This window comes from Pipistrellus kuhlii, unplaced genomic scaffold (assembly GCF_014108245.1).
Source record: "Pipistrellus kuhlii isolate mPipKuh1 unplaced genomic scaffold, mPipKuh1.p scaffold_m20_p_1, whole genome shotgun sequence".
Classification (NCBI taxonomy): Eukaryota; Metazoa; Chordata; class Mammalia; order Chiroptera; family Vespertilionidae; genus Pipistrellus; species Pipistrellus kuhlii.
Genome location: NW_023425404.1, coordinates 6,876,054 through 6,902,945, shown reverse-complemented (window position 1 = coordinate 6,902,945; position 26,892 = coordinate 6,876,054). Strand labels below are relative to the sequence as shown.

General features: G+C 41.8%; 1 protein-coding gene across 2 annotated transcripts in view; it reads left to right on the top strand.

Moving 5' to 3' along the window:
* The first annotated feature begins 5,349 nt into the window (after nt 1–5,349).
* The window catches only part of TSHR (thyroid stimulating hormone receptor), a 92,268-nt gene continuing 70,725 nt past the window's right edge, over nt 5,350–26,892 (top strand). For both annotated transcript variants that reach the window (XM_036429909.2, XM_036429916.2), the window contains exon 1: nt 5,350–5,784. In XM_036429909.2, coding sequence (XP_036285802.1) covers nt 5,594–5,784 — 191 coding nt within the window. In that variant the 5' untranslated portion in view covers nt 5,350–5,593. The remainder of the gene's footprint in view (nt 5,785–26,892) is intronic.

Sequence of the window (26,892 nt, the reverse complement as noted above, 5' to 3'; positions counted from 1 at the left end):
CTTTCCCTGTCCCAGAATTTTTAAAAAGTAAAAAGTTCATAGGCTGGCTGACCTATGAACCAGAAAGTTAAGGTTCAATTCCGGTCAGGGCACATGCCTGGGTTTTGGGCTTGATCCCTAATGCGGATTATACGGGAGACAGCAATCAATGATTTCCTCATCATTGATGTTTCTCTCTCCTTTTCCCTTACTCTTTGAAATCAATAAAATATATATATATATATATATATATATATATATATATATATATACACACACACACACACACACACACACACACACCATATTTTCTGGCGTATAAGACGACCCCCTAATTTTACATTTAAAACATAGGTTTAGGCCTATATTCGCTGTATAAGACTACCCCCCACTTCCGAGGCAACACCAGTTCTTTTTTTAATAGACCGCCTCTCTGACTCTGGCCAATCTGAGCAGGCTTTTTACTAGAACACAGTGTACATGTTCTGTGCCCGAAGCTTCACTGTGTTCTAGTAAAAAGATTGGCCAGAGTCAGAGAGGCGGTCTATTAAAAAAAGAACTGGTGTTGCCTCGGAAGTGGGGGGTAGTCTTATACAGCGAATATAGGCCTAAACCTATGTTTTAACTGTAAAATTAGGGGGTCGTCTTATACGCCGGAAAATACGGTATTTTAGAAAAAGAAAACAGACAAAACATATCAAACAATGCTTTTCAAGACAATAGACATTATATAAAGGCCAATGATTTCCTAACAGACAGGAAACAAACAACATGAGCCTTATGATCCCCACAAATTCCTGCCTTGAGAGAATTTCCAGGCGATGGCTCAAAGAGAAGGAACCCAGGCAGAGCTCAATGGATGCTTTGTGTTGACAAGACAGAGATGAGAGTTTGTGAAAACCAATGTAGATGGACAAACTAACAAAGAGAAGAGAGCTACATACAGAGAAAACTCTAAAGAACTATGAAATGTCTCCTTAGAATATTCAGATGAATACGTGAAGAAATTGAGGCTGTAGAAGGAAGCAACTAACAAGACTGGGGAGGAGAAAGTACCTATCACTCACACAGGACCAGGAATAATGATTATGTCCACCAGCCAGATGGAGACACTTCATAAGTCATGGAGTATCATGTAGAGGGCTCAAAAGAGTCTTGCCTCAGGAGTGAAGAGTAATTGGTGCTAGTATAATGCTATTCCCATCCCACCACACAAGCCTTGATAGCAAGACCCAAAAATATCAAACTATTTCCAATTTCCCCAGATCTGATAACAAATCTCAAAAATATTTCTATGAAAACAAATAATCCAGTACCCAAAGAGGTGACATTTACAATGTCGGCAATCCAAATAAAGATTATCAGGCATGCCAAGAAGAAGAAAAATGCAACTTATTTTAAGGAGAAAAATCAACCAATTGAAACTTAACCAGAACTGATAAAGATATTAAAGTTATCAAACAGGGACATTGTTAGGGGTTGAATTGTGTCCCCCGAAAAGGTAAACTGAAGGTCTAATACCTGGAATGTCACTTTATTTGGAAGCAGGGTCTTTGCAGATGCGCAAGTTAAAATGGGGTGATGCTGAATTAATATGGGCCCAAATCCGGTGACTGATGCTTTCATGGAAAGAGGAAATTTAGAGCAGAGACACAAGAGAGAACACTGTGTGATGACAGAGGAGAGACTGGGGTGATGCGAGCCAAGGACATCAAGGACTGCTGGCAACCATCAGGGGCTGGGAAGAGGCAGGGAAGAATCGCCCTTAGAACCTTCAGAGGGAGCCATGACCTTGCCAACAGCTTAATTTTGGACTTCTATCCACAAGAACTGTGAGTGAATTCATTTCTGTTGCTTTAAGCCATCAAGTATGTAGTGCTTTGTTACTAGGAATCTAATACAGACATCAAAAGTGCTTTAGCCGAAGCCGGTTTGGCTCAGTGGTAGAGCGTCGGTCTGCGGACTGAAAGGTCCCAGGTTCGATTCCGGTCAGGGGCATGTACGTTGGTTGCGGGCACATCCCCGGTAGGGGGTGTGCAGGAGGCAGCTGGTCGATGTTTCTCGCTCATCGACGTTTCTAGCTCTCTCTCTCTCTCCCTTCCTCTCTGTAAAAAATCAATAAAATATATTTTTTAAAAAAAAGTGCTTTAGATGTCAAAAGTTACATAGAGACAGGGGAACTATGAAGAAAGCCCAAATTGAAATTCTAGACATGTACATTTCACCTGACATAAAAAACATTCTGATGGAATCAATGGCAGATTAATTATTTCAGAAGAAGAGAATATTGAATTTGAAGATATAAAAAAGAAACTATGCAAAATGAAAAAGAGAGGAAATTAATTTATAATTTTAAAAAGCATCAATGAAACAAAAAACAAAAAAAAAGCATAGATGAGCTTTTTTTGTAAAACAACTTTAATTAGCCTAATATAAGTGTAATAATTGGAATCCCCAAAAAGAGTAGAGAGACATAAGGGGACATAAAAAATAAATGGGGAAATAATGGCTGAAATTTTTTCAAAATTGATGAAAACTATAAATTCGCCCTAACAGTATTGCTGAGTTGATTGGAACATCATCCAGGACACCAAAAGATAGTGGTTCGATTCCCAGTCAAGGCACATACCCAGATTGTGGTTTTAATTCACAATAGGGGTTGTGCAGGACGAATCTGATGGATGTTTCTCTCTCATTAATGTTTCTCTCTTTCTCTTTCTCCACCTCCCTTACTCTCTCTCTAAAATCAATAAAATATTGTTTAAAAAAAACCATAAATGTAAAAAATCAGAACCTCAAAATACTGCACAAGAAATATGAAGAAAGTACAACAAAACATGTAATAATCAAAGTACTTTCAACCAGAGATAATCAGTCTTAAAAGCATTCTGAGGGAGAAAAAAAGCATGTTGCAAAAGAAAATAATGACATTTTTCCTTTGAAATAACAAGATTGTGGAGCAATATTTTTAAAGTACTAAAAGGAAAAAATACTTTCAGTCTATAACTCTGTACCTAATAATGCTATCCTTTAAAAATGAAGGCAAAATTAATACTTGTTTGGACACAAAAAAGATGGAATAATGTATATCAAACAGATCTGTACCACAAGAAATGTTAACAAAAATGTTCAAAGTAAAGTGTTCAAAGTAAAAGCAAGATTATGTCTTTTTAAAATTGACTTTAGAGAGAGGAAGGAGGAGCAATTTATATTGTGTGTGTGTATGTGTGTGTGTGTGTGTGTGTGTATTAGAGGCCCAGTGCACGAAATTCATGCATTGGGGGTGGGGGTGTCCCCCAGCCCAGCCTACACCACCCCTCTCACAATCCAGGTCTGCTGGCTCCCAACCATTTGCCTGCCTGCCTGCCTGATTGCCCCCAACTGCTTCTGCCTGCCAGCCTGATCATCCCCTAACCACTCCCCTACTAGCCTGATTGATGCCTAACTGCTCCCCTGGAGGCCTGCTTGCCCCCAACTGCCCTCCCTTACAGGCCTGCTCCCTCCCAACTGCCCTCCCCTGCTGGCCTGATAGTCTACAACTGTCCTACTCTGCTGGCCATCTTGTGGTGGCCATCTTATGTCCACATGGAGGTGGCCATCTTTGACCACATGGGGGCAGCCATCTTGTGTGTTGGAGTGATGTTCAATTTGCATATTACCTTTTTATTAGAGAGAGAAACATTGATGTGAGAGAGAAACATCAATCAGTTGCCTCCTACACATGCCCCAAACAGGGATTGAACCCACAACATGGATATGTGCCCTGACTTGGAATCAAATCCATCTTTCATTGTACTGAATGATGCTCCAACCAACTCAGCCTCACTGAATGGGAATGTTTTTGTTTGTTTGTTTGGTTGGTTGGTTTTTTATTGAAAATCTAGAGGCTCAGCACATGAAATTAATGTGTGGGTATGGTCTCTAGGCCTGTCCCGTGATCAAGGCCAGCTATCACAGCTGGCTCTGCCCCCTGCCACCACCCATCCCTGGTTCCCCATTCGTGATCGGTGCCTGACAGCCAGGGGAAGGGATTGAGAGGCCGGCTATTGGTCCTGTCCCTACTACAGGTGGCCATCAGGCGATCGGAGCATGTCAGCCAGGGAAAGGGACCAAGAGGTACTCAGTGCACCTCAGAGTGACTGATCCAGCAGTCATTCTGGTCATTTTGCGATTAGGGTCAATTTGTATATTACCCTCTTATTATATATATTAGTATTCCACTGTACAGATGTACCATTGTTTGTTTAGCCATTGCCTAGTTTGAGGAACACTTAGGTTGTTTCCAGTTTGGGTTAATTATGAATAAAGCCCTAAAAGCATTGAAATAGACAAATTTTAAGAATACAGTCCAATGAGTTTTGGGGGAAAAATGCATTCTCTTACCTCCAGTCTAATTAAGATACAGCACATTTCCATAACCCTGGTGAGTTCTCTCCTGCCTTTTATGAATCAGTCTTCCTTAAATAGTGTATGATTTCCATCACTATAGTTTCCCCCTTCTGTCCCAGAAAGTCACACAAATTGAATTATGCAGTTCATGAAGAATTGATGGTCTTTTCATCCCCAGAAGAATTAGTAAGTAATTGAAGGCTTTTAAGAAGGAAATTGGCACAATCTAGGTTTATATTTTAAATGATTATTTTTGGCTACTGTGTGAAGAATGATAAGCAGACGATAGTGTGCCACTTCAGTGCTATTTTTCTTCCCATCTTTTGCTGGGGGAGGGGGGAGGGAAAAGCGGAGGTGTATGACTCAATAAAATTCCAGGCGGTTCAGAATTTACCTCCAGGCTTCAAGCCAGGTCCAGGTCACAAGGCTGGCTTCAGAGCACCAGAACTGTTCCTGCCATTCCCTATTCTTCCCAGCAGATGGCCCCAGAGCCTCGCTCCCGGCCCACCTCCCACCGCGCCAAGCCCGCCTGCTGCAATGTGAGCTAACGCCTCCAGGTGACTCCTCAATACAACTTCTGCACAAAGCAGTCGGGTTTGCGCTGAAGTTGGGGAGAAGTGAGGGTCCCCGAGAGGTATTGCGCACCGGCTTCGGCCGCACCTCAGGCTGGCATCCTCAGAGGCGCCTTGGGCCAGAAGGATCTGGACCCCGGTCTGCCGGGGACGATGCATCCCGCGGGGAGTTTTCTCCGGAGTGTGTGAGCGCCTAGCGGGGAGGGGAGAAACGGGGAGCTGGGGAGAGGGGTCCTGGCAAGCAGCGCATTTAGAGTCTGCCCACGGGGAAAGATGGCTCACTGGACTTAAAGACAAGGAAAGGAGGGGGCTTCTAACCTAGGCTTTGGAAAGAGCTAACGGGAGGAAGACGTGGGGCTGGCTGGAGAGCAGGGTGGGGACAGCAGGGACCGGTGTTGAGTGTCCAGGAACAGACAGAGCAGGCTGCGCGGCTCCGGGCTGGGAAAATGAAGCCAATAGGCTTGTTTGCGTGGAGAGTTGCCCAGGGAAACGGAACACTTGAGAGCCTCTCCTTTCCCCTCTCCAAGCCTCCTCTTTGGTGCTGAAGTCACAACCCCCAGAAGTCCTCTTGCTCCCACCCCTCCCTCTCTCCTCCAGCCCGGGAGCCCAAAGCGCAGAGGGCAGAGAATGAGGAGGCAGTGGAGGATGAAGGAATGGCCTCGGACCCGTGGAAAATGAGGCCGGTGCCCCTCCTGCAGCTGGCGCTGCTTCTCGGCCTGCCCAGGAGCTTAGGGGGGAAAGGGTATGTGTCTCTGCCCTGCGAGTGCCACCAGGAGGAGGACTTCAGAGTCACCTGCAAGGATATCCACCGCATCCCAGTCCTGCCCCCTGGGACACAGACTCTGTGAGTACCTGGGAAAGGAGAAGGGAGGTCCCAGAGGCCAAGGGCAGCTCAAAAGGTGGATGGAAGTGCACAAAAAGAACTTGAGAATAGGCCAGAGGGTGCGTGTGTGTGTGTGTGTGTGTGTGTGTGTGTGTATGCGTGCACAATGAATAAAAACTCAATCTCATAAAAATTTGGGATTGCTGACCTCATAGATATTTAATAATGCAGGAAATGGTAATAAAACTTTGGTACAAGATGAAAATGAGAGTTATTATTTTTAAAGAGCTATTCTGCATAGTCCCTGCTCCTCGCCCAGGCTAAATCTTCCTTTTACCTCAGGATTAGTAGCAATTCAAGAACTGACTTTTCTATCTGAAAATTTTTGGGTTATAAAAAATTTGCAAAAAGTGTATTTCTCCTTTTAGTCTTCCTAGATGGGAAATTATCTTAGCTGGTCTGCTGGTTCATCAAATAGTTGACAAATTTTAGTCGGGTATTCTTTTTTAAAATATACCCTTGATACTTCCCATGAAGGTAACTTTGTATGAAGAACCTGAGTTACTTTCTCAATGGTTAACTGCCCACTGACATAGTGGATCCAGGAATTTCCTTTACCATAGGCATGGGGGAAGAATAAAGAGGTGAAATTTCATAAATTGCATTTTATCTGCATATTAAATGATACCAAAAATTGTCCGATGGTTACCAGTCTTATCAGGGTATTACCACTTCATCCTATATAATAAAAGCCTAATATGCAAATAGACCAAAAGGCAGAACGACCAGCAGGATGACCAGTTGCTATGAGGCACACTGACCACCAGGGGGCAGATGTTCAATGCAGGAGCTACCCCCAGCCCACAGGTTCCAGGCCAGCCTAAGCAGGCACCAGTGGGAACTTCTTCTGATAACCCTGCAGATCATCCTGCAGAGGGAGGCAATTGGCAGCAGCAGCGGGGTGATCAGGAGCAGGGCCAGCTAGCAAGCGGTGCCAGGCCAGCCAACGCGGGTGACAGTGGGGGCTCCTGATATAGGTCCACCAGTCGCCCCACAGATTGGTCCTGATTGCCAGCCTGGCCTAGGGGCCCTATCCGTACACACATTTCATGCACTGGGCCTATAGTAAGTTATATAAATGTCTAATCACTATGCTGTACACCTGAACCTCATGTAATATGTATATCAACTGTAAATGATAAAATTTATTTTTAAAAGTTACCAAATTAGAAACAATGGTAAACAAATTCTATGGTATGCTGTTTCCTTCAGAGACATTTAAATCAATGACCACTGAAAGGATAATTACAGACAAAAGCCAGGGAAAAGGCTTTCTTGGGTGGTTAAAAATAGAGCACAAAGAAAGAAAAACAGTAAAACAACATTGACCAGTTAAACCTAGTTCAGGTTAGAAAGTACAATCTATTAATGTGGACACATGAAAAGCAATGATGAAGTTGCACGTCAGGATTTTCCCGGGACTGTAGCTGATAGGGACATTAAACAGTGGTGAAGGTTGTTTGGTGATGAATGTTGCTCTGAGATACCTCCATTTCTTATCTCCCTGGATTGATTAGTGCAATTAACTCCAAATACCGCTTTATTCTCCATGCTCCAAACACAGAATAAAATACATTCTTTACTTTTGATTAAATACCTGCATTGACTCTCATGGCCTCCAAGATGAAATTCTTTTGTACAACCTCAGAGATCCTTTAAGATCTAGTCCAGTCTTTCTCTCAAACCTTATGGCTCCTAATCTCTCTGATCAGAATTCCAATTCCTACTGATCAGGATTTCCTGCACATCCCCCCAAGTTATTTGCTATCACAACTAACTGTCTTTGCCTTCCCTCTTACATTCTACCCCTCCTGCTTAAAGCAGTTTTTGCTCTGTCTTCATGTGGCTAATCCCACTTCAAGATCCAGATAGTGCCTGGCTGGTATGGCTTAGTGGTTGAGTGTTGACCTATAAACCTCGAAGTTATGATTCAATTCTGATCAGGGCACAATCCCCAGTAGGGGGCTTGCAGGAGGCTGCCAATGGACGATTCTCTCATCATTGATCTTTCTAACACTCTCTCCCACTCCCTTCCTTTCTCTGAAATTGATATAACATATATATTTTTAAAATATATTTTATTGATTTTTTACAGAGAGGAAGGGAGAGTGATAGAGAGCTAGAAACATCAACGAGAGAGGAACATCGACCAGCTGCCTTCTGCACACCCCCTACTGGGGATATGCCCACAACCAAGGTACATGCCCTTGACAGGAATCAAACCTGGGACCTCTCAGTCTGCAGGCCGATGCTCTTATCCACTGATCCAAACCAGTTTTATCAACATATGTATTTTTTAAGATACAGATTAGGGGTCAGTTCTTTCCAGAAGACTCTCTTGATTCATGACCTCTAGGCTGGGTGAGCTTCCTCCCCACAACATTCTGTGTACGACCTCTATACTAGCCCTTAAACATGGCATGCTTTTTATAACATGTCTCTGCATGCATAAGCAAGTAGAACATGATCTCCTCTAACACAGAATCTCTGTCATTCAACTCTGTAACTACTTGTAAGTTTCCTTCTTGGTAAAACAGAGGGTTTAGTTAGGTACTTTCTGATGTCTGTGATGCTCAAGAGGGAATCCACTGAGCCACGAAGGCTAAGGACTGGATAGAGACAGGAGCAAGGAGAATCTGACCATAAAACAATTGACTGGGAGGGTGGATATTGATAAGCAACAAAATTTGTCTCTACCTTCTTCATAACACACTGCAGGTCAAGGTGAATCCGTGGAGGCAGCTTTGTGCAAAAAAAGACTTACTTCGGTTAACTTCTTTTAACACACTCAATGGCAGGGATTGCAGGAGGCCAATGAGGAAGGGTGTAGTTTGGAGGTAGTGCTGTGTGTGTTTTAAGAGCCCAGTCCCAAAGGACAGACCCACTCTGCAGAGGCCACACCCATTCAATACTGCTCTCAGATTTCTTGGTCTACAATGTCTAGTAGTTATTTCATCTGCATGAACAAACCCTGGCTATCTTGGTGTCTATTTTCTTTAAAAACATTTTTTTTTTTTTCAGGGAGGAAGGGAGAGGGAGAGAGAGCTCTCTTTCAGGGAGAGAGAATCATTGATTGGCTGCTTCCTGCACACTCCCTACTGGGGATCGAGTCCACACCCAGGCATGTGACATGACCTCCTGGTTCATAGGTCGAAACTCAACCACCAAACCATGCTGATCAGGTCTGGCACCTACTTTTTTTATTTTTTTATTTTTTTGGTCTAAAGTTTTAGATATGTCTCCTTTTTCCGCCCCCTCCCCCCCTCCAGTCTCTGTGTCTATTGGCTAGGTTAATATACATGCATATAAGTCCTTTGGTTGCTCTCTAACTCCCCACCTCTCTGCCATTTGTCTCTGGGTCTATTTTGGTTCATCAGTTTATATTGGTCATTATATCCCACATATGAGTGAGATCATGTGATATTTAACTTTCTCCAACTGGCTTATTTCACTTAGCATAATGCTCTCCAGTTCCATCCATACTGTTGTAAATGGTAAAAGTTCCTTCTTTTTATAGCAGTGTAGTATTCCATTGTGTAGATATACCACCATTTTTTAATCCACTCATCTGCTGGTGAGCATGTAGGCTATTTCCAAATCTTAGCTACTGTATGAACATAGGGGTGCATATATCCTTTTTGATTGGTTTTCTGGTTTCTTTGGATGTAGTCCTAGAAGTGGGATTACTGGGTCAAATGGGAGTTCCATTTTTAATTTTTTGAGGAAACTCCATACTGTTTTCCACAGTAACTGCACTAGTTTGCATTCCCACCACCAGTGCTCAAGGGTTCCTTTTTCTCCACATCATTACCAGCACTTGTCATTTGTTGATTTGTTAATGATAGCCATTTTGACAGGTGTGAGAAGGAATCTCATTTTTGTTTTGAGTTGCATGTCTTGGATGATTAGTGACTTTGAGCATGTTTCATATGTCTCTTGGCCTTCTGTATGTCCTCTTTTGAAAAGTGTCTATTTAGGTCCTTCTGCCCATTTTTTTTATTGGATTGTTTATCTTCCTTTTGTTAAGTTGTATGAGTTCTCTGTAAATTTTGGAGACTAAATACTTATCTGAAATAGCACTGGCAAATATGTTGTCCCATGCAGTGGGCTTTCTTGTTGTTTTGTTGATGGTTTCTTTTGCTATCAGAAGCTTTTTATTTTGATGTAGTCCCATTTGTTTATTTTCTCCTTAGTCTCAATTGCTCAATTGCTCTAGGAGCTATGTCAGTAAAGGTATTGCTACAAACTCAATGCAATCCCCATTAAAATATTTCAAAAATCTAGAACAAACTCTTCAAAATTCATCTGTAATAATAATTTTAAAAGACCCCAAATAGCCACAGTAATCCTGATAAAGAAGATCAAAGTTGGATAGATCACAATACCAGATATCAAACTATATTACCAAGCTATGGTTCTCAAAACCGCCTGGTACTAGCACAGAACAGACATAAAGACCAATGGAACAGAACAGAGAACCCAAAAATTGACCCAAGCTATTATGCTCAATTAATATTTGACAAAAAAGGAAGAGAATACAATGGAGTCAAGACAGTATCTTCAATAAATGGTGCTGGGAAATTTGATCAGAAACATGCAAAAAAAAAAAAAAATGAAACTAGATCACCAACTTACACCATACACAAAAACAAACAAAATGACTAAAGGACTTAAATGTAAGATGCGAAACAATAAAAATCCTACAGGACTTCATAGGCAGCAAAATGGCACCTATTTTCTTATATCAGCTCTGATAGCATAGTAGCACACATCAGAAACACTCAGCACACTTAAAATGTATTGTTAAGTGAGTGAATTTTATCTGGAATATCAAGCAATTAAAAATTTTTTTCCCTCCAGAGCTGAGAAATTGTTAACTTGATCTATTTCATTATTTTAATACTAGAGGCCTGGAGCATGAAAATTCAGGCACTGGAAAAGGGGGTCCCTCAGCCTGGCCTGCCCCCTCTCACAGTCTAGGAGCCCTCAGGAGCGGGAGGTAACCAGGGGAAGGTGACACCCCACCACACCTTTGCTGCTGCCACTGCCAGCAGCGCAAGCCTCAGCCATCCCTGGTTACCTGAGCCTCAGGTGACTCTGGGTGGCTGGGAAGCCGCCATTCAAGGCTTGCCAGTGTATTTGGCTAGCCCTGGGCAGCTGGGAAGCTGACATGTGAGGTTTGCCTAAGTCTTGGGCCAGCCCTGAGCGGCTCGGGAGCTGAGGAGACTTGGGACTCTGGAGGCAGGCTCATAGCAAGGCCAGGCCTGCCAGAGGGCAGATCTGGCCTTGTTGCATGCCTGTCACCCCAGCTGAGGGGACTGGGCACCACCATCTTGTGGCTGTGGGTGCCACCATCTTTGAGGGTGTGACAGCAATTAGCATATCCCCTCCTTATTGGCTGTGGGTGCCACCATCTTTGCAATAGTTTGAGGGTCAATTAGCATATTCCCTCTTTATTAGATAGGATTTCCTTGTTGTACAAAGTATGTTTATTACCCTTCAGATGAAGATTGATTACCTGAAGGTTCATGGGCTTTGTGGTGGTCCATGCTGTCCTCCTGGGAATCTGTGATGAAGTGAAGTTTTGAATACAAGAACATTAGTGCACTGCTGAATCTATAACCTTCCTCTGATTTCCAGAGGTGCCCTTGATAACCACCCCCCCCCCAAAAAAAAGTCAAGATATTCTGTTTTGAAAGAATTTGGCATTTTTGTTTAATAACTGCAAATTTGGTATTAAGTGTGACTCAAGCCTTTTATTGTATTATAAAGAACACTAAAACATATTTTTAGATAAATAAAAATTGCCTGACCTTCAAATGTGATATTTTTTCTCTGAAACACTGTATTACCTTCTGATGCCTCACACTTAGCCCTTGAATAGGCTCTTCATGCAGAAGTTCACTAAATGTATTTTAAAGTAGTTTACAAATAGACTTTACAAGTTTCTAATGCCTCGTATTTGACACTAAATGCTTCATACTGGCACTGTTTCCATTGTCACTGACACTGGGTGGGATGCTTAATTACTATATTGCCTTAAATTGGCCCAATTAACGCCGAAGCCGGTTTGGCTCAGTGGTAGAGCGTCGGTCTGCGGACTGAAAGGTCCCAGGTTCGATTCCGGTCAAGGGCATGTACATTGGTTGTGGGCGCATCCCCGGTGGGGGGTGTGCAAGAGGCAGCTAGTCGATGCTTCTCTCTCATCGACGTTTCTAGCTCTCTATCTCTCTCCCTTCCTCCTCTCTGTGAAATATCAATAAAATATATCTCTTTTAATAAATAAATAAATAAATAAATAAATTGGCCCAATTAAAACACAGTTGAAGGAAATACTGTACATGGGAATAATGGCCCCATGTGTTCAAAGCTACAAATTGGATTTTTAAAGGGTTCCATTTAGGTATCAGACTCTACTTAACTTTGCTTGATTTTGGTTAAATCCTTAAGAACATTCAGGGTGTTTCAAATTTTCTTTCTTAAAATGACAAAGCAGCAGTAGTGATTTTTAAACTTTCTTATAAATTTTATTCTCTTACATGTAGTGACATGTAAATATGCCCTGGATTTTTCTGCCCCAGCCCTACTTAAAATATTTTACCCTCAGGATAGTCCAGGAATTCAAATATTTTGTCATCATCTTAACTCAATTTTCCACACCCCTCTTGCACCTGGGAAGAGTTCCCTGTGTCCCAGTTTTTCTTTGAAAAAAACCTGATCCCTGTATTTATATGATACGTGAAGCCTTTGGCTTACATCTTGGAGGCATTAGCTTCATTTTACCCACACCCGAGTATTTTGTAATTACTCCAGAGAGGGGATTGAAAGAGTCTCTTCTTACTGCCAGCTACTGTCACTCCGTATTTTGTTATTTCCATCTTTTGTGAACTGGGAAAGAAGCCTAACCTCGGGGAAAGGATCTGTACAAGACAATGAACAGGACCTAAAGGGAGGACACCCTGGAGGGGCTCGCCTGTGACAGTGTTGAGTGGGCTTGGAGACTATTCTGTTTCCTTCTCAACACTCTTCTCAGTTATTTCTGGCTACGTGGCCATCCAAAGATTTGAGATGACCAGAAACCTTACCTCTAGACAGGTGCCATTTTATTGCAACTTTTCTTCCTTCCTACCATTCTTCTTTTTTTCAATAAATACTCATTTATCACCTATAAATGCAGGTACTATTCTAGGCATTGGAGATATCTAATACATGACCTCATTGATCTGATATTCTAGCAAGGGGAAATAGCCAAATAATAATAATAATAACAATAATAATAATAATACACATAGAATGTCAGATGGTGGTAAGTATAATGGAGAAAAATTAAGGAAGGGAGAAGGAGAAGGAATGCTAGAAGTTGCATTTTATTTATTTTTTTTTTTTAAGTGATTTTTTTTTTAAAGTTTTTTTTTTGTTTGTTTGTTTTTTTTAATATATTTTATTGATTTTGTACAGAGAGGAAGGGAGAGAGACAGAGAGCCAGAAACATCGATGAGAGAGAGTCATCGATCAGCTGCCTCTTGCACACCCCCTACCGGGGATATGCCCGCAACCAAGGCACATGCCCTTGACCGGAATCGAACCCGGGACCCTTCAGTCCCCAAGCCGACGCTCTATCCATTGAGCCAAACCGGTCCCGGCTAGAAGTTGCATTTTAAATGTTCTGAGAAGGCCTTACTGAGCAGGTGATATTTGAATATCAATCTTGGGAGAGAAATTCTGAATAAATGCCAAGACCTTGAGGTAGGAGTACATGGGAGGAGCATGCATAGTATATTTAAGAAGTATCAAGGAGAGAAATGTGTATGTTTAAGAAGTAACAATGAGAGAAATATGGCTGAAGCAGAGAGGGTTCTGGGAAATTAGATCAGAGAAGTTTATGCAGATGATGTTGTACTTTGTAGACACTATAAGACATTAAATAAATCACATGAACTGATTTACATTTTACTAGGGTCACCCTGGCAACTGTGTTTGTTAATCAGTTAAGTGATGACAATAGCTTGGACCAGCTAAACAGCAGGGAAGGAGGTAAAAAAAAATGGTTGAATCTTGGGTTTTATGAGGAATGCAAAGCCAACAGGATTTCCTAACAGACTGTGTGGAGTCTGAGTGAACTCAAGAGCTAATGTCTTAGCCTGGGTTCTCCAGAAAGCAGAGCCTGTGTGACAATCTTACTGAGGGGTGTGATTTAGGGGGGGGCGGGCACAGAATGGTAGGATGGGGGATTGAAATTGGCATAGAGGAAGAGTTGGCTGCTGCTTAGAAGCAAATAGTTGCTGATCCCACGGGACTCCCCGTGAATTCCGATGATATGCATCTCAAGACACTTGCTCTAGGAGGGAGGAAAGGGAAATTACATCCATCAGCTTCTAGTCCCCAGGGTCAAAGTGTTAATTGCACCAGCGTTCCATGTTTCTTGTGTATAAATGAAGAGTTCCCAGAGAGTGACAGAAAAGCTCCAGGGCAGGAGGTGAGACCTTGCACTTGACTCTCCAGTCACTCCTCATTCCCCCTCTGCCTGTTGCCCAGGCAACCACTAATATGCTTCTGTCTCTATGGATTTGTCTGGACATGTTATATAAATGGAATCATACCACATGTGACCTCTGTAGCTGGCTTCTTTTATATACTTAGCAGTGTTTTCATGTTTCATGTACACTGTAGGGGTGGAAAGAGGGTGGGCAGTCAGACAAGTGGCCTGAGGGGAAAACACAGGTCAAGAGGCCAAGCATTAGGTACTTTCAGGAACTTTCAGGATGTTTCAGGCAGGTTCATTTCTGAAACTCTGGTGTAGAGAGCAGCCCCACTCCGTGTCTAAATGCCTTACACCTTAGATCTAACCATCTGAACACCAAGAATGTCCATGCTTTTTTCTCAGAGGCTTAGAACCAAGAAATTGCTTCCCCATGTCACAGGTTTTAAGAGACCCTGGCCTGTGAAGTGTTTCTAGACAGTTGGCTGAGGAACACCAAGCGCTTATCCTTCTGCATCCCATGGCAATCTTAGTCAACACGTCTAGAAAGAGGTGACTTCATAGCAATGTATGAGTCATTACCCGTTAACTCTTTACCCTTTTAAGAGCCAATGAGAAAGTGAATTAGAACTGAACTTTTACACATCATTATTAATTTAATATCTGGAAGCTCAATTTACTGTTCCTTTTGTTGTTATAGCTAATTAGTTGTTTTTTTTCAGGGTCAGGAATATTCAGTGTAATTTTTTTTGGCCCACTATTCAAGTATTACATAAATAAACATTTTTACAATTAAAAAAAAAATAAGAGCTAATATGTATGCAAAGGGCTTTTCTCTGTTCTAGGGAAGCTGCAGAACTCAAACAGTATCCTTTTTGTAACGGGGATTCTCGTAATAATATTGGCTTCTATGTCTTATTTTATTGCATTAAAAATTTTAACCAACATGCTGATAAAGAAAATTTGCTACAATCTTTTTTTTTTTTTTTTTTTTTTTTTTTTTTTTTTTTTTTTTTAAGGGTCAATGAGAGAAGTAGAGTAGTCTTCCCCTTATGTTTACCGAAGATTACTTCTCAGCTATTTCTTTCCACCCCACTCTGGGCTTGGGCTTTGAGGCAGATGTGTGTTCAAATTCTAGCTCTCCACCAACTTGCTGTGTGGGAGACCATTTGCTGAACTCACAGGATGAACAAACTAATGAGATCTATTGCAGCTACATCACGGAGTGGTTATGAGGATCACATGAGATATTGCTAGCAACACATACATGAAATACCTGGTAAACCAGAATAAAGCTTTGATCATAGGTTAACTATTATCACTAATGCAGGAGTGGGTCTGAGACCCAGAGCTGGCAGTGTGGGCATTACATCGGTTTGTAGAGGTCAAGCTCTCATGCAGGGACCATTCAGAGGCTGTTAGGCTTGAGGGCTGTGCAGCCTTAGTAAGAAGAGCAAACGCATGTCCTCCATGCAAAAAGGACATTTTAAAGATTTACAGGATTTTTTATCTTCTGCCAGAGATACTTATCCATGGGGACTTAGTGTTTGTAGGGTAAAGTGGCCGAAATTCGGACTGAACCTGATTGGGCAAGAATAGGGTCCATAAATCTGTAAGAAGGATTTTATCTGTTCAGTGTCAGATTTTGGCTGAAAAGACTGTTAGTATTTCCAAACCCTCCAGATGCCCCTACTTAATGCTTGGCTGGCCTTCTTAGGTAGCATAACCAAGTTGCCATTTCACAACCAGCCTCCATCCCCAGAATCTAAAACAACAAACCCAGAAGCTCTGAAACGTGCTCTACAAAGCATGAAAGGATCCATTCAGGTTCTGTCTAATTCAGTTCTGTGAGACAATAGATGTTCCAACATACCTATGAATTCCCTTTATTCATAAGAAACTTGGCACTTTCCAGAAAGTATGTCCTCATGACCAAGAAAAGTAGGATGACTTGGGGATGAAAGCTTTCTTTTTAAAGTGTGTCCAGTATCTTTATTTTCAATAGCAGCAGTTGGTCTCAGGACCACAGTTGGTACTTTACATCTCTATCCTCCACTGTCCATCCTAAATTCCCCAGCTCTCACCCCTGCTGGCCTTGATGACTTAACTGATATGATCCAAGATCTCATTCCTCAGAGGTCTAAGCCTGTGGCAACTATACTCTTCTCACAGTAGGGTTGCTAGACTTAACTATTTTGGTCATAATTGAGCAAGTACTATGACATGGCCAAGTGGATTCCTGAATTCTACACATATTTCTCCCTACCACTGTTATATAATAACTGGTCTTCCTGCTGATCAGAATCAATTACTCCCATCAGTTACTGCCATCTTATGTCCCTGGACATAAGGAATCCAAAATGTCCAGGTAGGAGTCATAGCTTGTAGTTCCCTGCAGAGCCTAGAATTGTGGGGATGGGAAGCACAGAATCCCTTGGTGGGTTACTGGCCATAATGGCAAGATGGGCCACTTCTGCTTCTGTCCCTTGGCTCCTAGACCTATATATTCTTGTTAACAGGAAACAACATCCAAATAGTTTGCAAATCATTGTGTAATCTGCATGATGGTATCCTACCATGGTAGAAGTATTACCTACTGGTTAGCACTTCCATGTATCTTTGTCAGGTGATTTTATTGCTCTGTAAAATCAATTGCTTCTGGATTGTGTGGTACTTGGTATGGCCATGGGCTCACCTCTCTATCTCCTTCTCAGTGAAGTAAATCTCATGATGAGATGGTATGGTATATGAGATTATATGCCTAGATCAGACACTTTGAAATCTCCCAGATAGTGGTGATAGTTGAGGCTCTAGAGTAGGGATGTCGAACTCAATCAGAGAAGGGGCCAAAATCTAAAATCCAGCCTAAATCGCGGGCCGAATGGTTTACTGAATAGTCATAAACTGTCATTGTGATGGAAACGCAGCAGAGTGCAGTGATGACAGCGTGGTGCGGGCCACATTGTAAGGCCTGGCGGGACGGATTTGGCCCGCGGGCCTTGTGTTTGACACATGTGCTCTAGAGGCAGGAAAGGTAGACAGCTGCCAAGAAGTGCCTGCTACTATAACGCAAAATCACTGGCCCTTCCAGTAAGAAAGGGCTCAAAGTGGTCATCTTGCCACCAAGTGGCCATATGGTCCCCTCAAGTAATAGTGTTACATTGATCTCACTTGCAAACTGGTTGGACTTTCAATGATAGTAGTCATAGATCAGCCTTGATAAGTGTGTGTGTGTGTGGGGGGGGTCGTCCATGCTATTGACATGTAATGTTTATTCTGTTCATGTGCCAATCGTGCTAATTCTGCTGTGGCCAATGACAAAAGATGTCTACCATCAACTCTCTGGTGGTCATTAATATATAATACAAAGATCTTCACATTTCATACCCATTCTCATATATTCATCCACATACAACTAGCCCAGCCTTTTTTCCTGCACAATTATCATCATTTTCTTTCCATGCCCCTGACCAGCTGAGCAATCCTTTTGCTCATGATTCCATATATAGTCTTATATCAGGCAACTTTTCCATGGCATCCTCCCATTAGGAAGATTTTCTCTTGCTGCTGCCTTTCAAGGCTACATGCAGCAGTCCTGGTACAGTTGTCTATTGAGTGAATAAATCACTTTTTGTCTTTTCTCCTACTAAGGGATGAATGAGAGCATAACTCTTAACTATAAGTCCTTAGTTTGGTCTTCAACTTTTTCTGGTTTCCCACTGACTAGATTGGGGCCTCCACATTTAGTTTTCAATTTTTTGTTACTCTCCGCTTTTCATCATATGTCAATAGTGACTTTAATGCAATTTAATGAAAGCCAGCTAAATCCTTGGATGCATTGCTTTCCTTCATTTCTCTCACTCCCACCCCAACACAACTCAGATGTGTGTACTTTCTTTAGCATGAATCATTGCACAAGCCAGGGAAGTTCCCTCTGCAGGCCATTCTTCCAGGCCACCACTGGTGATCGTTTTAGAAATTAGGCTGCCACCTTGTGCAGGGTCAATTTCCCACATACTACCCAGTATGGGATCCTAATTACCAACTAACAGAAAGTGAACCATTTTACCTCCTACTTTCTCAGACCTCTTTTGGTACCACCTGTATCAGTTCAGTTTTTCTGGGGCAAATGCTGAGACAGACATGGGAATGCATGTGGTTTGCAGGAGGTAACATCTGTGAAAGATAGAGAGGAAGCAGGACTTGGTAGGCATAGCTTCATATTCTCTGCAAATCTGATAAAGTCTTAGCCAATCTTAAGTGAAGACTGCTTGTGAGAGAGGTCCCACATTGGGCATAACAGCCAGGCTCTGGTGCCCTTGCCATTCTCATCTATTAGCTGTGGGCTTACCAGGAAGATTGGGGCCTTGGTTCAAACATGTGACAGATCCCAAATGTGCTACAGATAGAGGCTGGTAGCAAATGTCTTCTTGACTGCCAAACAGAAAGCTGTTTCTTAGAGGGAAGATCAGAGTGGCACATCTCCAGAGCTGCCACATCCTTTTGTTTTGTTTTGTTTTGTTTAATCTTTTCAGTTTGCACTTTCTTGGATTTTTCTTTACAAGCTTTTTTTCCTCTACCTAATACTTACTTGATGTTGTTTCTTAGGTTCTCTTTTCAGGCCACACTTCCACCAGCCACCTTGTCTGCTCCCATTCACACATTATCAAATACATTAATTATTATCAATCTAACTATGTCTTCAATCTGTCTCCATTCCATTCTTATTATTGCCATCAAGGTTCACACCACCATCATTGTTTCCCACCTGGACCACTGTAAATGGAGTTCCTTCTGTCCTTATTAAACACAGCAGCCAGAATAGTAATTATAAAATGTACTGTGGATGGGGTCTCAGTTCCCTGTAAAACAGATCATTGGCTTCTGTTGCTTTTAGGAGAGCCTAACTGTCCTAAATTCCTCTTTCAGAGCAATGCTGACTTTGCAATTGTTTTATCTTCCAGACAATTGGCGCCTAAGGTCGGGGATTGAATGGTATTCATCTTTATTTCCCTTATGATACCTAACCTATTGCCTTGCACACAGCAGGTTCACAAAATTATCCATGATTGAAATGAACCTTCAGTGTGCTGGCTAGCTAGTAGATATTTTTAGCCAATAGCCATTTTATCCTGGATTCCCCGGAAAACAGAGTCTGAGGCAGAGTTAACTTGCTAAAGTGAGAGTGAGGAACAAGGGAAGTAAGACAGGGAGGGCTGTGCTTCCTTCCCAATGAGACATGAGAAATCCACCGGTAATGTGGCAAGTGCCTCTGCACGGCCACGCGGGGTACCTGTGGATGGACTCTGTGAAGGCCATGCTTTACGGGAGTTCACGAGAAGGAACTCACCCACCTCCTATTTCTCATTGATCCACGTTACTCCCTGCACTTCCTTTGTGTCATTTGGCCCCTTCTGTGGCTCCCTGCAAAGATGGCTTCCATGCCCTCTTGGAGGCCTTTTATTTGAGTCCAGAGTGGACACAGGTGCATGTGAGATGTGGCCTACAAACTAGCCTTGAAGCTCAGCCTGTTGTGACTTCTACTGGGTTAGATTTTTAAATACCCCGATGCTAGAAACACAAAACTGGTGGCAGTTTTCTTTAAGAGAGTGGCCTGTAACAGGAATAATTGTTAAACATTTTATACAAGTAAACGGTGACCATGATGAATAAGAAGGTTAAAACACAGATTGAGCCGAAACCGGTTTGGCTCAGTGGTAGAGCGTCGGTCTGCGGACTGAAAGGTCCCGGGCTCGATTCCGGTCAAGGGCATGTACCTTGGTTGCGGGCACATCCCCGGTAGGGGGTGTGCAAGAGGCAACTGGTCGATGTTTCTCTCTCATCGACGTTTCTAGCTCTCTATCCCTCTCTCCTCCTCTCTGTAAAAAATCAATAAAATATATTTAAAAAAAAAAAAAACTCACAGATTGAACAATCCTGATTTTTCTCTCTGAATCAAGAATAATTTGCAAATTCATACATCATTTAAAAAAAAAACTATATATTCTTATTTGATCTTAAGATTCAAAATAAAGCCGAAGCTGGTTTGGCTCAGGGGATAGAGCGTCGGCCTGTGGAAAGAAGGGTACCAGGTTCGGTTCTGGTCAGGGGCATGTGCCTTGGTTGTGGGCACATCCAGGAGGAGGGGGCGTGCAGGAAGCAGCTGATCGATGATTCTCTCTCGTCAATGTTTCTAACTCTCTATCCCTTTTCCTCTCTGTAAAAAATCAATAAAATATGTTTTTTTAAAAAGATTCTAAATAAAAAGACTTATAAACTCCTCTTGCCCTTTATTCACTCATTACAGTAAGAAAAGTCCATCCCTTAGCCTATCACTCTCTATCCCCATATGTAACTCATACCTACAATGAAAGTGGCTCACCAGCGCACATGACAAAAATAATAATGAAGTAGGGGTGGGGAGGAGGGCAGACAGGGAGATTCTTTTCTCAAGCAAATGGTTCTATCCACTTACGAAAAAGACTTGAGAACTTGGACAGACTTCAAGAGCCTCTGAATGTTTTTCTTCAGCAGAAATTCCAGCCCAGATGTTCAATAACCCAGGTTTGTTTTCAAAGAGGAAATAAAGAAACAAATCTCATAAAGACAGGACAGACTTTGAAAGCAATTAATGATGACAGGTCCAAGGATTTTGCTTCATTTTATTATTAACGCTACCACTAAAATTTTCCAGATTTCAATGTCAGATAGTGGTGAAGGAGAAGCAAAAGGAAAAAAAAAGTCTGGAAATTGAAGATAAAATTCACCATACAGGGGAACTTTTGAAGTAGTGTTCAGAGTGGAGAAGGAGTAATTGAAGGATCAGCTGACTGCCAGGGGACACTGTGAAGTTAGCAGATGAAAACAGGTGACAAACAGGAGCCTAAGGAAGGTCTATTCATAAACTTTACACTTTGAACAGAGCATTGCAGACCAAGATCAGCTGACATATTGGTGGAGAGGCTACTTTATTTTTTTATGGGTTTATTAGTAGTAGTAGTAGTAGTATTACCTGAGGACATATTTTTATTGATTTTTAGGGAGAGAAACACTGATTGGCTACCTCTAATATACACCCTGAATAGGAGGATCAAACCCGCAACCCAGGTATGTGCCCTCACCACAAATTGAACCCACAGTCTTCTGGTACATGGGATGATGCTCTAACCAACTGAGCAAGAAGCTACTTTAAATTAATTCACACGAACCAGTCCAGAGCAAGAAACTACTTTAAATTAATTCACACGAACAAGTCCAGAGAATGATAAAGCAAAAAACTCATAAATCTCAGAAGTCACTATGTGGAATTTCCAGAGAATATTGGGAAATAAATGTTAGACCAGAAAGGATCACTTAGTTCTAGTTTTCAAAAATAAAATTAAAAAGGAAAATGGAAAAGGTACTTATTAAGCACCCATTATGTGCTAGTCAGTGTTTTGGGTTTTTGGGTTGTATAAAAAATGTCATAGCCTTTATTCTTGAGTATCTTACATTCTAGTCAATGTGAGGAAACTGGACATAAACTTTCCCCTCATGCAACATGTTAAAAGCTGTAACAGAGGTAAAGGACAATGAACATGAAAAGAAGAAAAATATTTAAATTGCTACTATTTTTGAATAAAATTTATGAATGGCTTACATTATCTTATCTTATTTAATTCTCAAAACAATTCTGATGGAGAATCCTCAACTTATAGAATAACTGGAAGCTCAGAGCAGTTAAGTGGTCCAGCTATTTGACTAGTTGCTCTTTGCTTCCCCAGTATCTGCTCCCTTTCCTGGGAGATTTGAACTATTGTTAAATGAATTAGTGTTCAATACAATGCCACATGTAACTACAATTCTTCTTTATTCTTGGAAACTTTCTCCTATGACCCCAGGAAATGACTATTATTTGTTTATTGCAGAATTTTCTGAGTCACATTGCTCTGTCATAGTAAGCTTTCAGCCAACCAGCAGAGGGAGCACCAAGAGACAAGTGGATTTCATCTCAAAGATTTACGTACTTCTAGTTGCCAAAGGGGGCCAGAAATTCAGACCTGGTCCTCCATGGAAGGAAACGCAGTCCTGGTAATTGGGGAAAACCTAGGCTTTAAGCAATGGCGCCACTAAACATCCAATCTCTCTTGGGATTCTTACAGCAACAAAGAAGGGAAGTCTCTCTTGTACTGGTTTCTCCTTGGCCTTCCAGTGGCTCCTGTTTTCCCAAATCCTAAAGAAACAGACTCTATGGACTGAGGTGGGTGGAGCTGATTGGATAGAGAGAAAAAGAAAAAAGTTTCTTCTCCTCCAGCTTCCACTCACAGATCTCTCCTTCCAAAGCAAATAAAAGACTTCACACAGGCCTACCGAGTGTCTGCTCTGCTCTCTTGGGTACCCTGAAACCAAATATAGTAAGCTGCTTAATCTCAGTTTCTTCAACTGAAGAGAAAACATTACTATTTAAATTATTCTACTACCACTATTATCATGCAGTTTGTAACTTCTGTTTTCTGTACTTAATCTCATTTAACCCACATGTCAACCCTATGAGGCAGGTTTTATATTGTTCCCACTTTAAAGATGAGGAAACTGAAGGTTCAGGACTTCAGTTGAGGTCATACCACTAGAAAGGCATGGTGCTAGGACCCTCGGGCTCCAAAGCCCCATCTATTCATCTCTGTTGGGAAGTATTACTCTCCTTAGAGTGATATCATCTCACAGTTACACCATATAACCTTTATTTATCCTCATCTCAGAATGATTCCATGAGGTGAACAGGATAAATATTGCCCCTGCCCTTTCCTTTTTACCTCTTTAGCTCATTTAAAAATATATATTTAAAAACAAACAAAACATAAAGCTGCCTGGCCATGGTTACTCAGTGGTTGAGCACTGTGGGATCAATCCCTAGTCAGGGGCATGCAGGAAGCAGTGATTAATGATTCTCTTTTATCATTGATGTTTCTATCTCTCTCCCTTCTCCCGTCCTCTCTGAAATCAATAAAAAACACATTTTTTAAAAAATTAAAGTTAAGAAAATGCAAAGGATTTTTCTGAGGTTACATAGATAACAGATGGAGTTGGAATTCCACAGGCTTTAGTTCTGCTATTGCTACACACACTGCTTTGTCTCCTGGAGATCATTGCCTCTGGATAGCACTTTAACCCTCAATGGTCATTTAAACCCTGCAGTTTTGTAAATGGAAGAAAAAAAAAAAAGATGGGAATAGCAATAATAATGACACCTATGTCAACTACCTTGCAGTATTAATACAAAGATCAAATGAAATATTATGCATAGGTATTTATGGAATAAGTAGACAATATACAAACCAATATAATTTTATTCTTAGGGGTGGAAACTAGATTGTCTGGTTTCTGGTAAAACTGCAAGATAGGGCAGGATAGTGTTTAACATTACCCATCTCCCCACTTCCCTAGTCCCAGGTCGCACATGGTCTCCTGCTGTCTTTGTCCTGCCTCTCAGAAAGAAACATTGCCTGCAATGGCATTTGAAGGTATTCAAGAGGTAGGAGATCTTCCATATTTACCTACATTTTATGATGAGGCTGCTTGTCTCAACTGTCCCATGAGGTGGTATTAACTTCATTGGGAGGCACCCACAGCTCCTTTGCCTCTGCATGGGACTAGAAGCAATGTTGTACTTTAGAAGGAAACCTTGAAAGCCACATGAGGTGTCCTTACACCACTGTGAACTATCTCAGTGCTCACTGTTTTAGTTGATAACAAAAATGAATGAAGTCATTTAAAAGGAAGAAACAGACTCTTTCCACTGATCCAGGACTTGGGGACAAAATGTACTGCTTTCTATATGCAATTTGTGAAAAAAGTAGGCAGTTTCTATTTTTTTAAGTTAATCTGTGTGCATGTGTGCATGTGTATATGTGTGTGCATGTGGGGGGGATGGGAATTGATGTGGAAGATGTAAAGAGCATTGGAGGGAGCGGGTCATCATTTCCTTGCTAGATTTATTGTTTCAATTGAACATTTTTTGAGTGCTGCCACTATGCTAGCAAATGGAAATGGAATGCTGCACAAGATAATTTGGCCTTACTCTCATGGAATTGCATACCAGATGGATGGCCAATGCTGACCAAAAATTTACAAGTGTGGCCCTAGCTGGTTTGGCTCCATAAAGTGTCAACCTGTGGACTAAGGGTCCTGGATTTGATTCTTGTTAAGAGCACATGCCCTGGGTGTGGGCTCGATCCCCAGTAGAGGGTGTGCAGGAGACAGCCGGTCAATGATTCTCTCTCATCATTGATGTTTTTATCTCTTTCTCTCTCCCCTCCTCTCTGAAATCAATAAAAAATATATTAAAAAAATAATTACAAGTGTGGTGGGTTTGTAAAGACAACAAACAGACTTCCATTATGACTTTATTCCTGAGCACACTGCATGCCCTGGTGCTGTCATTTATGAAGATCAGGCAGAGGCGACTGCCCCCTATTAGAGCACTCCAAATGGCTTCCAACAATGACAAACATATTTCCTAAAATATAATTTATTCTAAAAAGAAACTAATCTTGGCTCTTAATCTCTCTAAAGCCAAAATAAAGGCAATGAGATCTATACAACATTATCTTGACCTCACTGACCACTAGACAGTCCAAGAAACAGGGCATGCAATATGGTAGAAGAAAGGATCAAAGACTATGTTTTATAAGGATAATAAATTCTGCTGACTTTTCCCCTTCTGGGCTACAATAATTCTGGCCTCTTTTATAATCATACCCTGTTGGAAAGCCAGACGGTTTGGACAAGTTTTTGCCTACTACAGATTCTGGTTTCCAAAACTTCATCTCCATGAGTAAGGAGATGGGCAGTCTCAGGTTGGCTAGCTCCATCAGGAACACTTAAAACTTGATTACACAATTGTATGGCCAACTGGGGTCTTAGCATCCACTTGAATTTCCTCATTGGCATCCAATTCTGAGGATATCATATTGCTTGGGAAAGAAAGAGGAACTAGTTATTATGGTTTTCATGAACTTACAGAGCTTTGGTATTGGAAAAGGGACTTGTAGACCATCTACTTTAACTTTCTCCTGTACTTGATTCATGATAGTCGTCCTTTGAAATCACAGGTAAAGGGAACTTACTATCTCATTGTTGAAGAATTCTGTTAACCTTTCCTACAGTGGAAAAAATCTACCACCATTTGTCTTAGATGTGTCTACTAGGACCCCAGAGACCAAATCAGAAAGAATGTTACTTCTATTTAATGCCTTTCCTTCTCCCCAATAGAAGAAGTCTTTTCTAAGCTAAACATTCCAGTGCTTTCCTCCATTGCATATACAAAATGACCCTCTAAACTAGGGGTGTCGAACTCAATCAGAGAAGGGGCCAAAATCTAAAATCCAGCCTAAATCGTGGGCCGAATGGTTTACTGAACAGTCATAAACTATCATGATGGAAACGCAGTGGAGTGCAGTGATGACAGCGCGGTGCGGGCCACATTGCAAGGCCTGGCGGGACGGATTTGGCCCGCGGGCCTTGTGTTTGACACATGTGCGTCTAAACTGTTACCTTTTTGGTTCTGGAAATCAAGATGGGTGAGAAGCCGAATGTTTGTGTCTTTTCCCTAACATACTTGCTATTTCTCTGTTTGGTAACATCAGCGGATTAATCAGCATACCACCTGTGCCCCCATTCACACTAGGAATGAAACTGCACAGAGCTACTTTAATTGTAAAGATAAAAGCAGAATTTCTCCATTCATTTTGCCAGAGGGGGTAGCTTGCCAACCCATTCTCTTTGGTTCTAGAAAATTCCCCCCAAAAAATAATATTGACTTTAAAATTCAGCTCTGGGTTTCAAGATGCTGTCATGCTGTTCAGTCATAAGAATATATAATTTTTTTATTTCAATTATGCTGCTAATTTTAGTAACTTTGGCAAAGGTTATAAAAACAGGCAGTCCCCAATTTACAGGGTTGTGTTCCAGCAGTCATTTGTTTGGAATGTATTTTACATGCTTATTAAGCTTTCTTGCTGGTCTTCCAAAGACTTTTTAACCCCTAAGATGCCAGACATCTAATACTATCTCAGGATCAGCTGCAAGCCAGAATTCACTCTCGGGTTTTATTGAGCATGTCCCTTAAGCACCACCAGAAATATTCTAGCCTCCAACACTATGTTTAACATGTCCAAGCAACTACTGGGAACACAAGGAATATTTCCATGCTTCCCTTCTCTCCAAGTGAGTTAAGGATTCCCAGCACCAGTCAAGGAATCTGCGAAACCAGGGCTCCTTACCACATGAGCCTGCTGGTGGGAGGGTGAGGTTAGTGATAGACCTTCTGGGGGAAAGCATACTGCTCAGCTATACTTCTCAGTCATTATCGGTTCTACTCAGATTTCCATTCTTTCCTTCTAAGTCAGCCTGATTCATAGACTCTTCATTCATATTTCATATTCATCTCTCTCTCTCTCTCTCTCTCTCTCTCTCTCTCTCTCTCTCTCTCTCCCCCCCCCCCTTCCCCCACCCGCCCGCCCCCGCCTTCTTCCCTCCCTTTCTCCCTCCCTTTCCACCCCTTCCCCACCAGGCACCTCCCACCCTCCCACAGCCCACAATAAAGTCTTTCA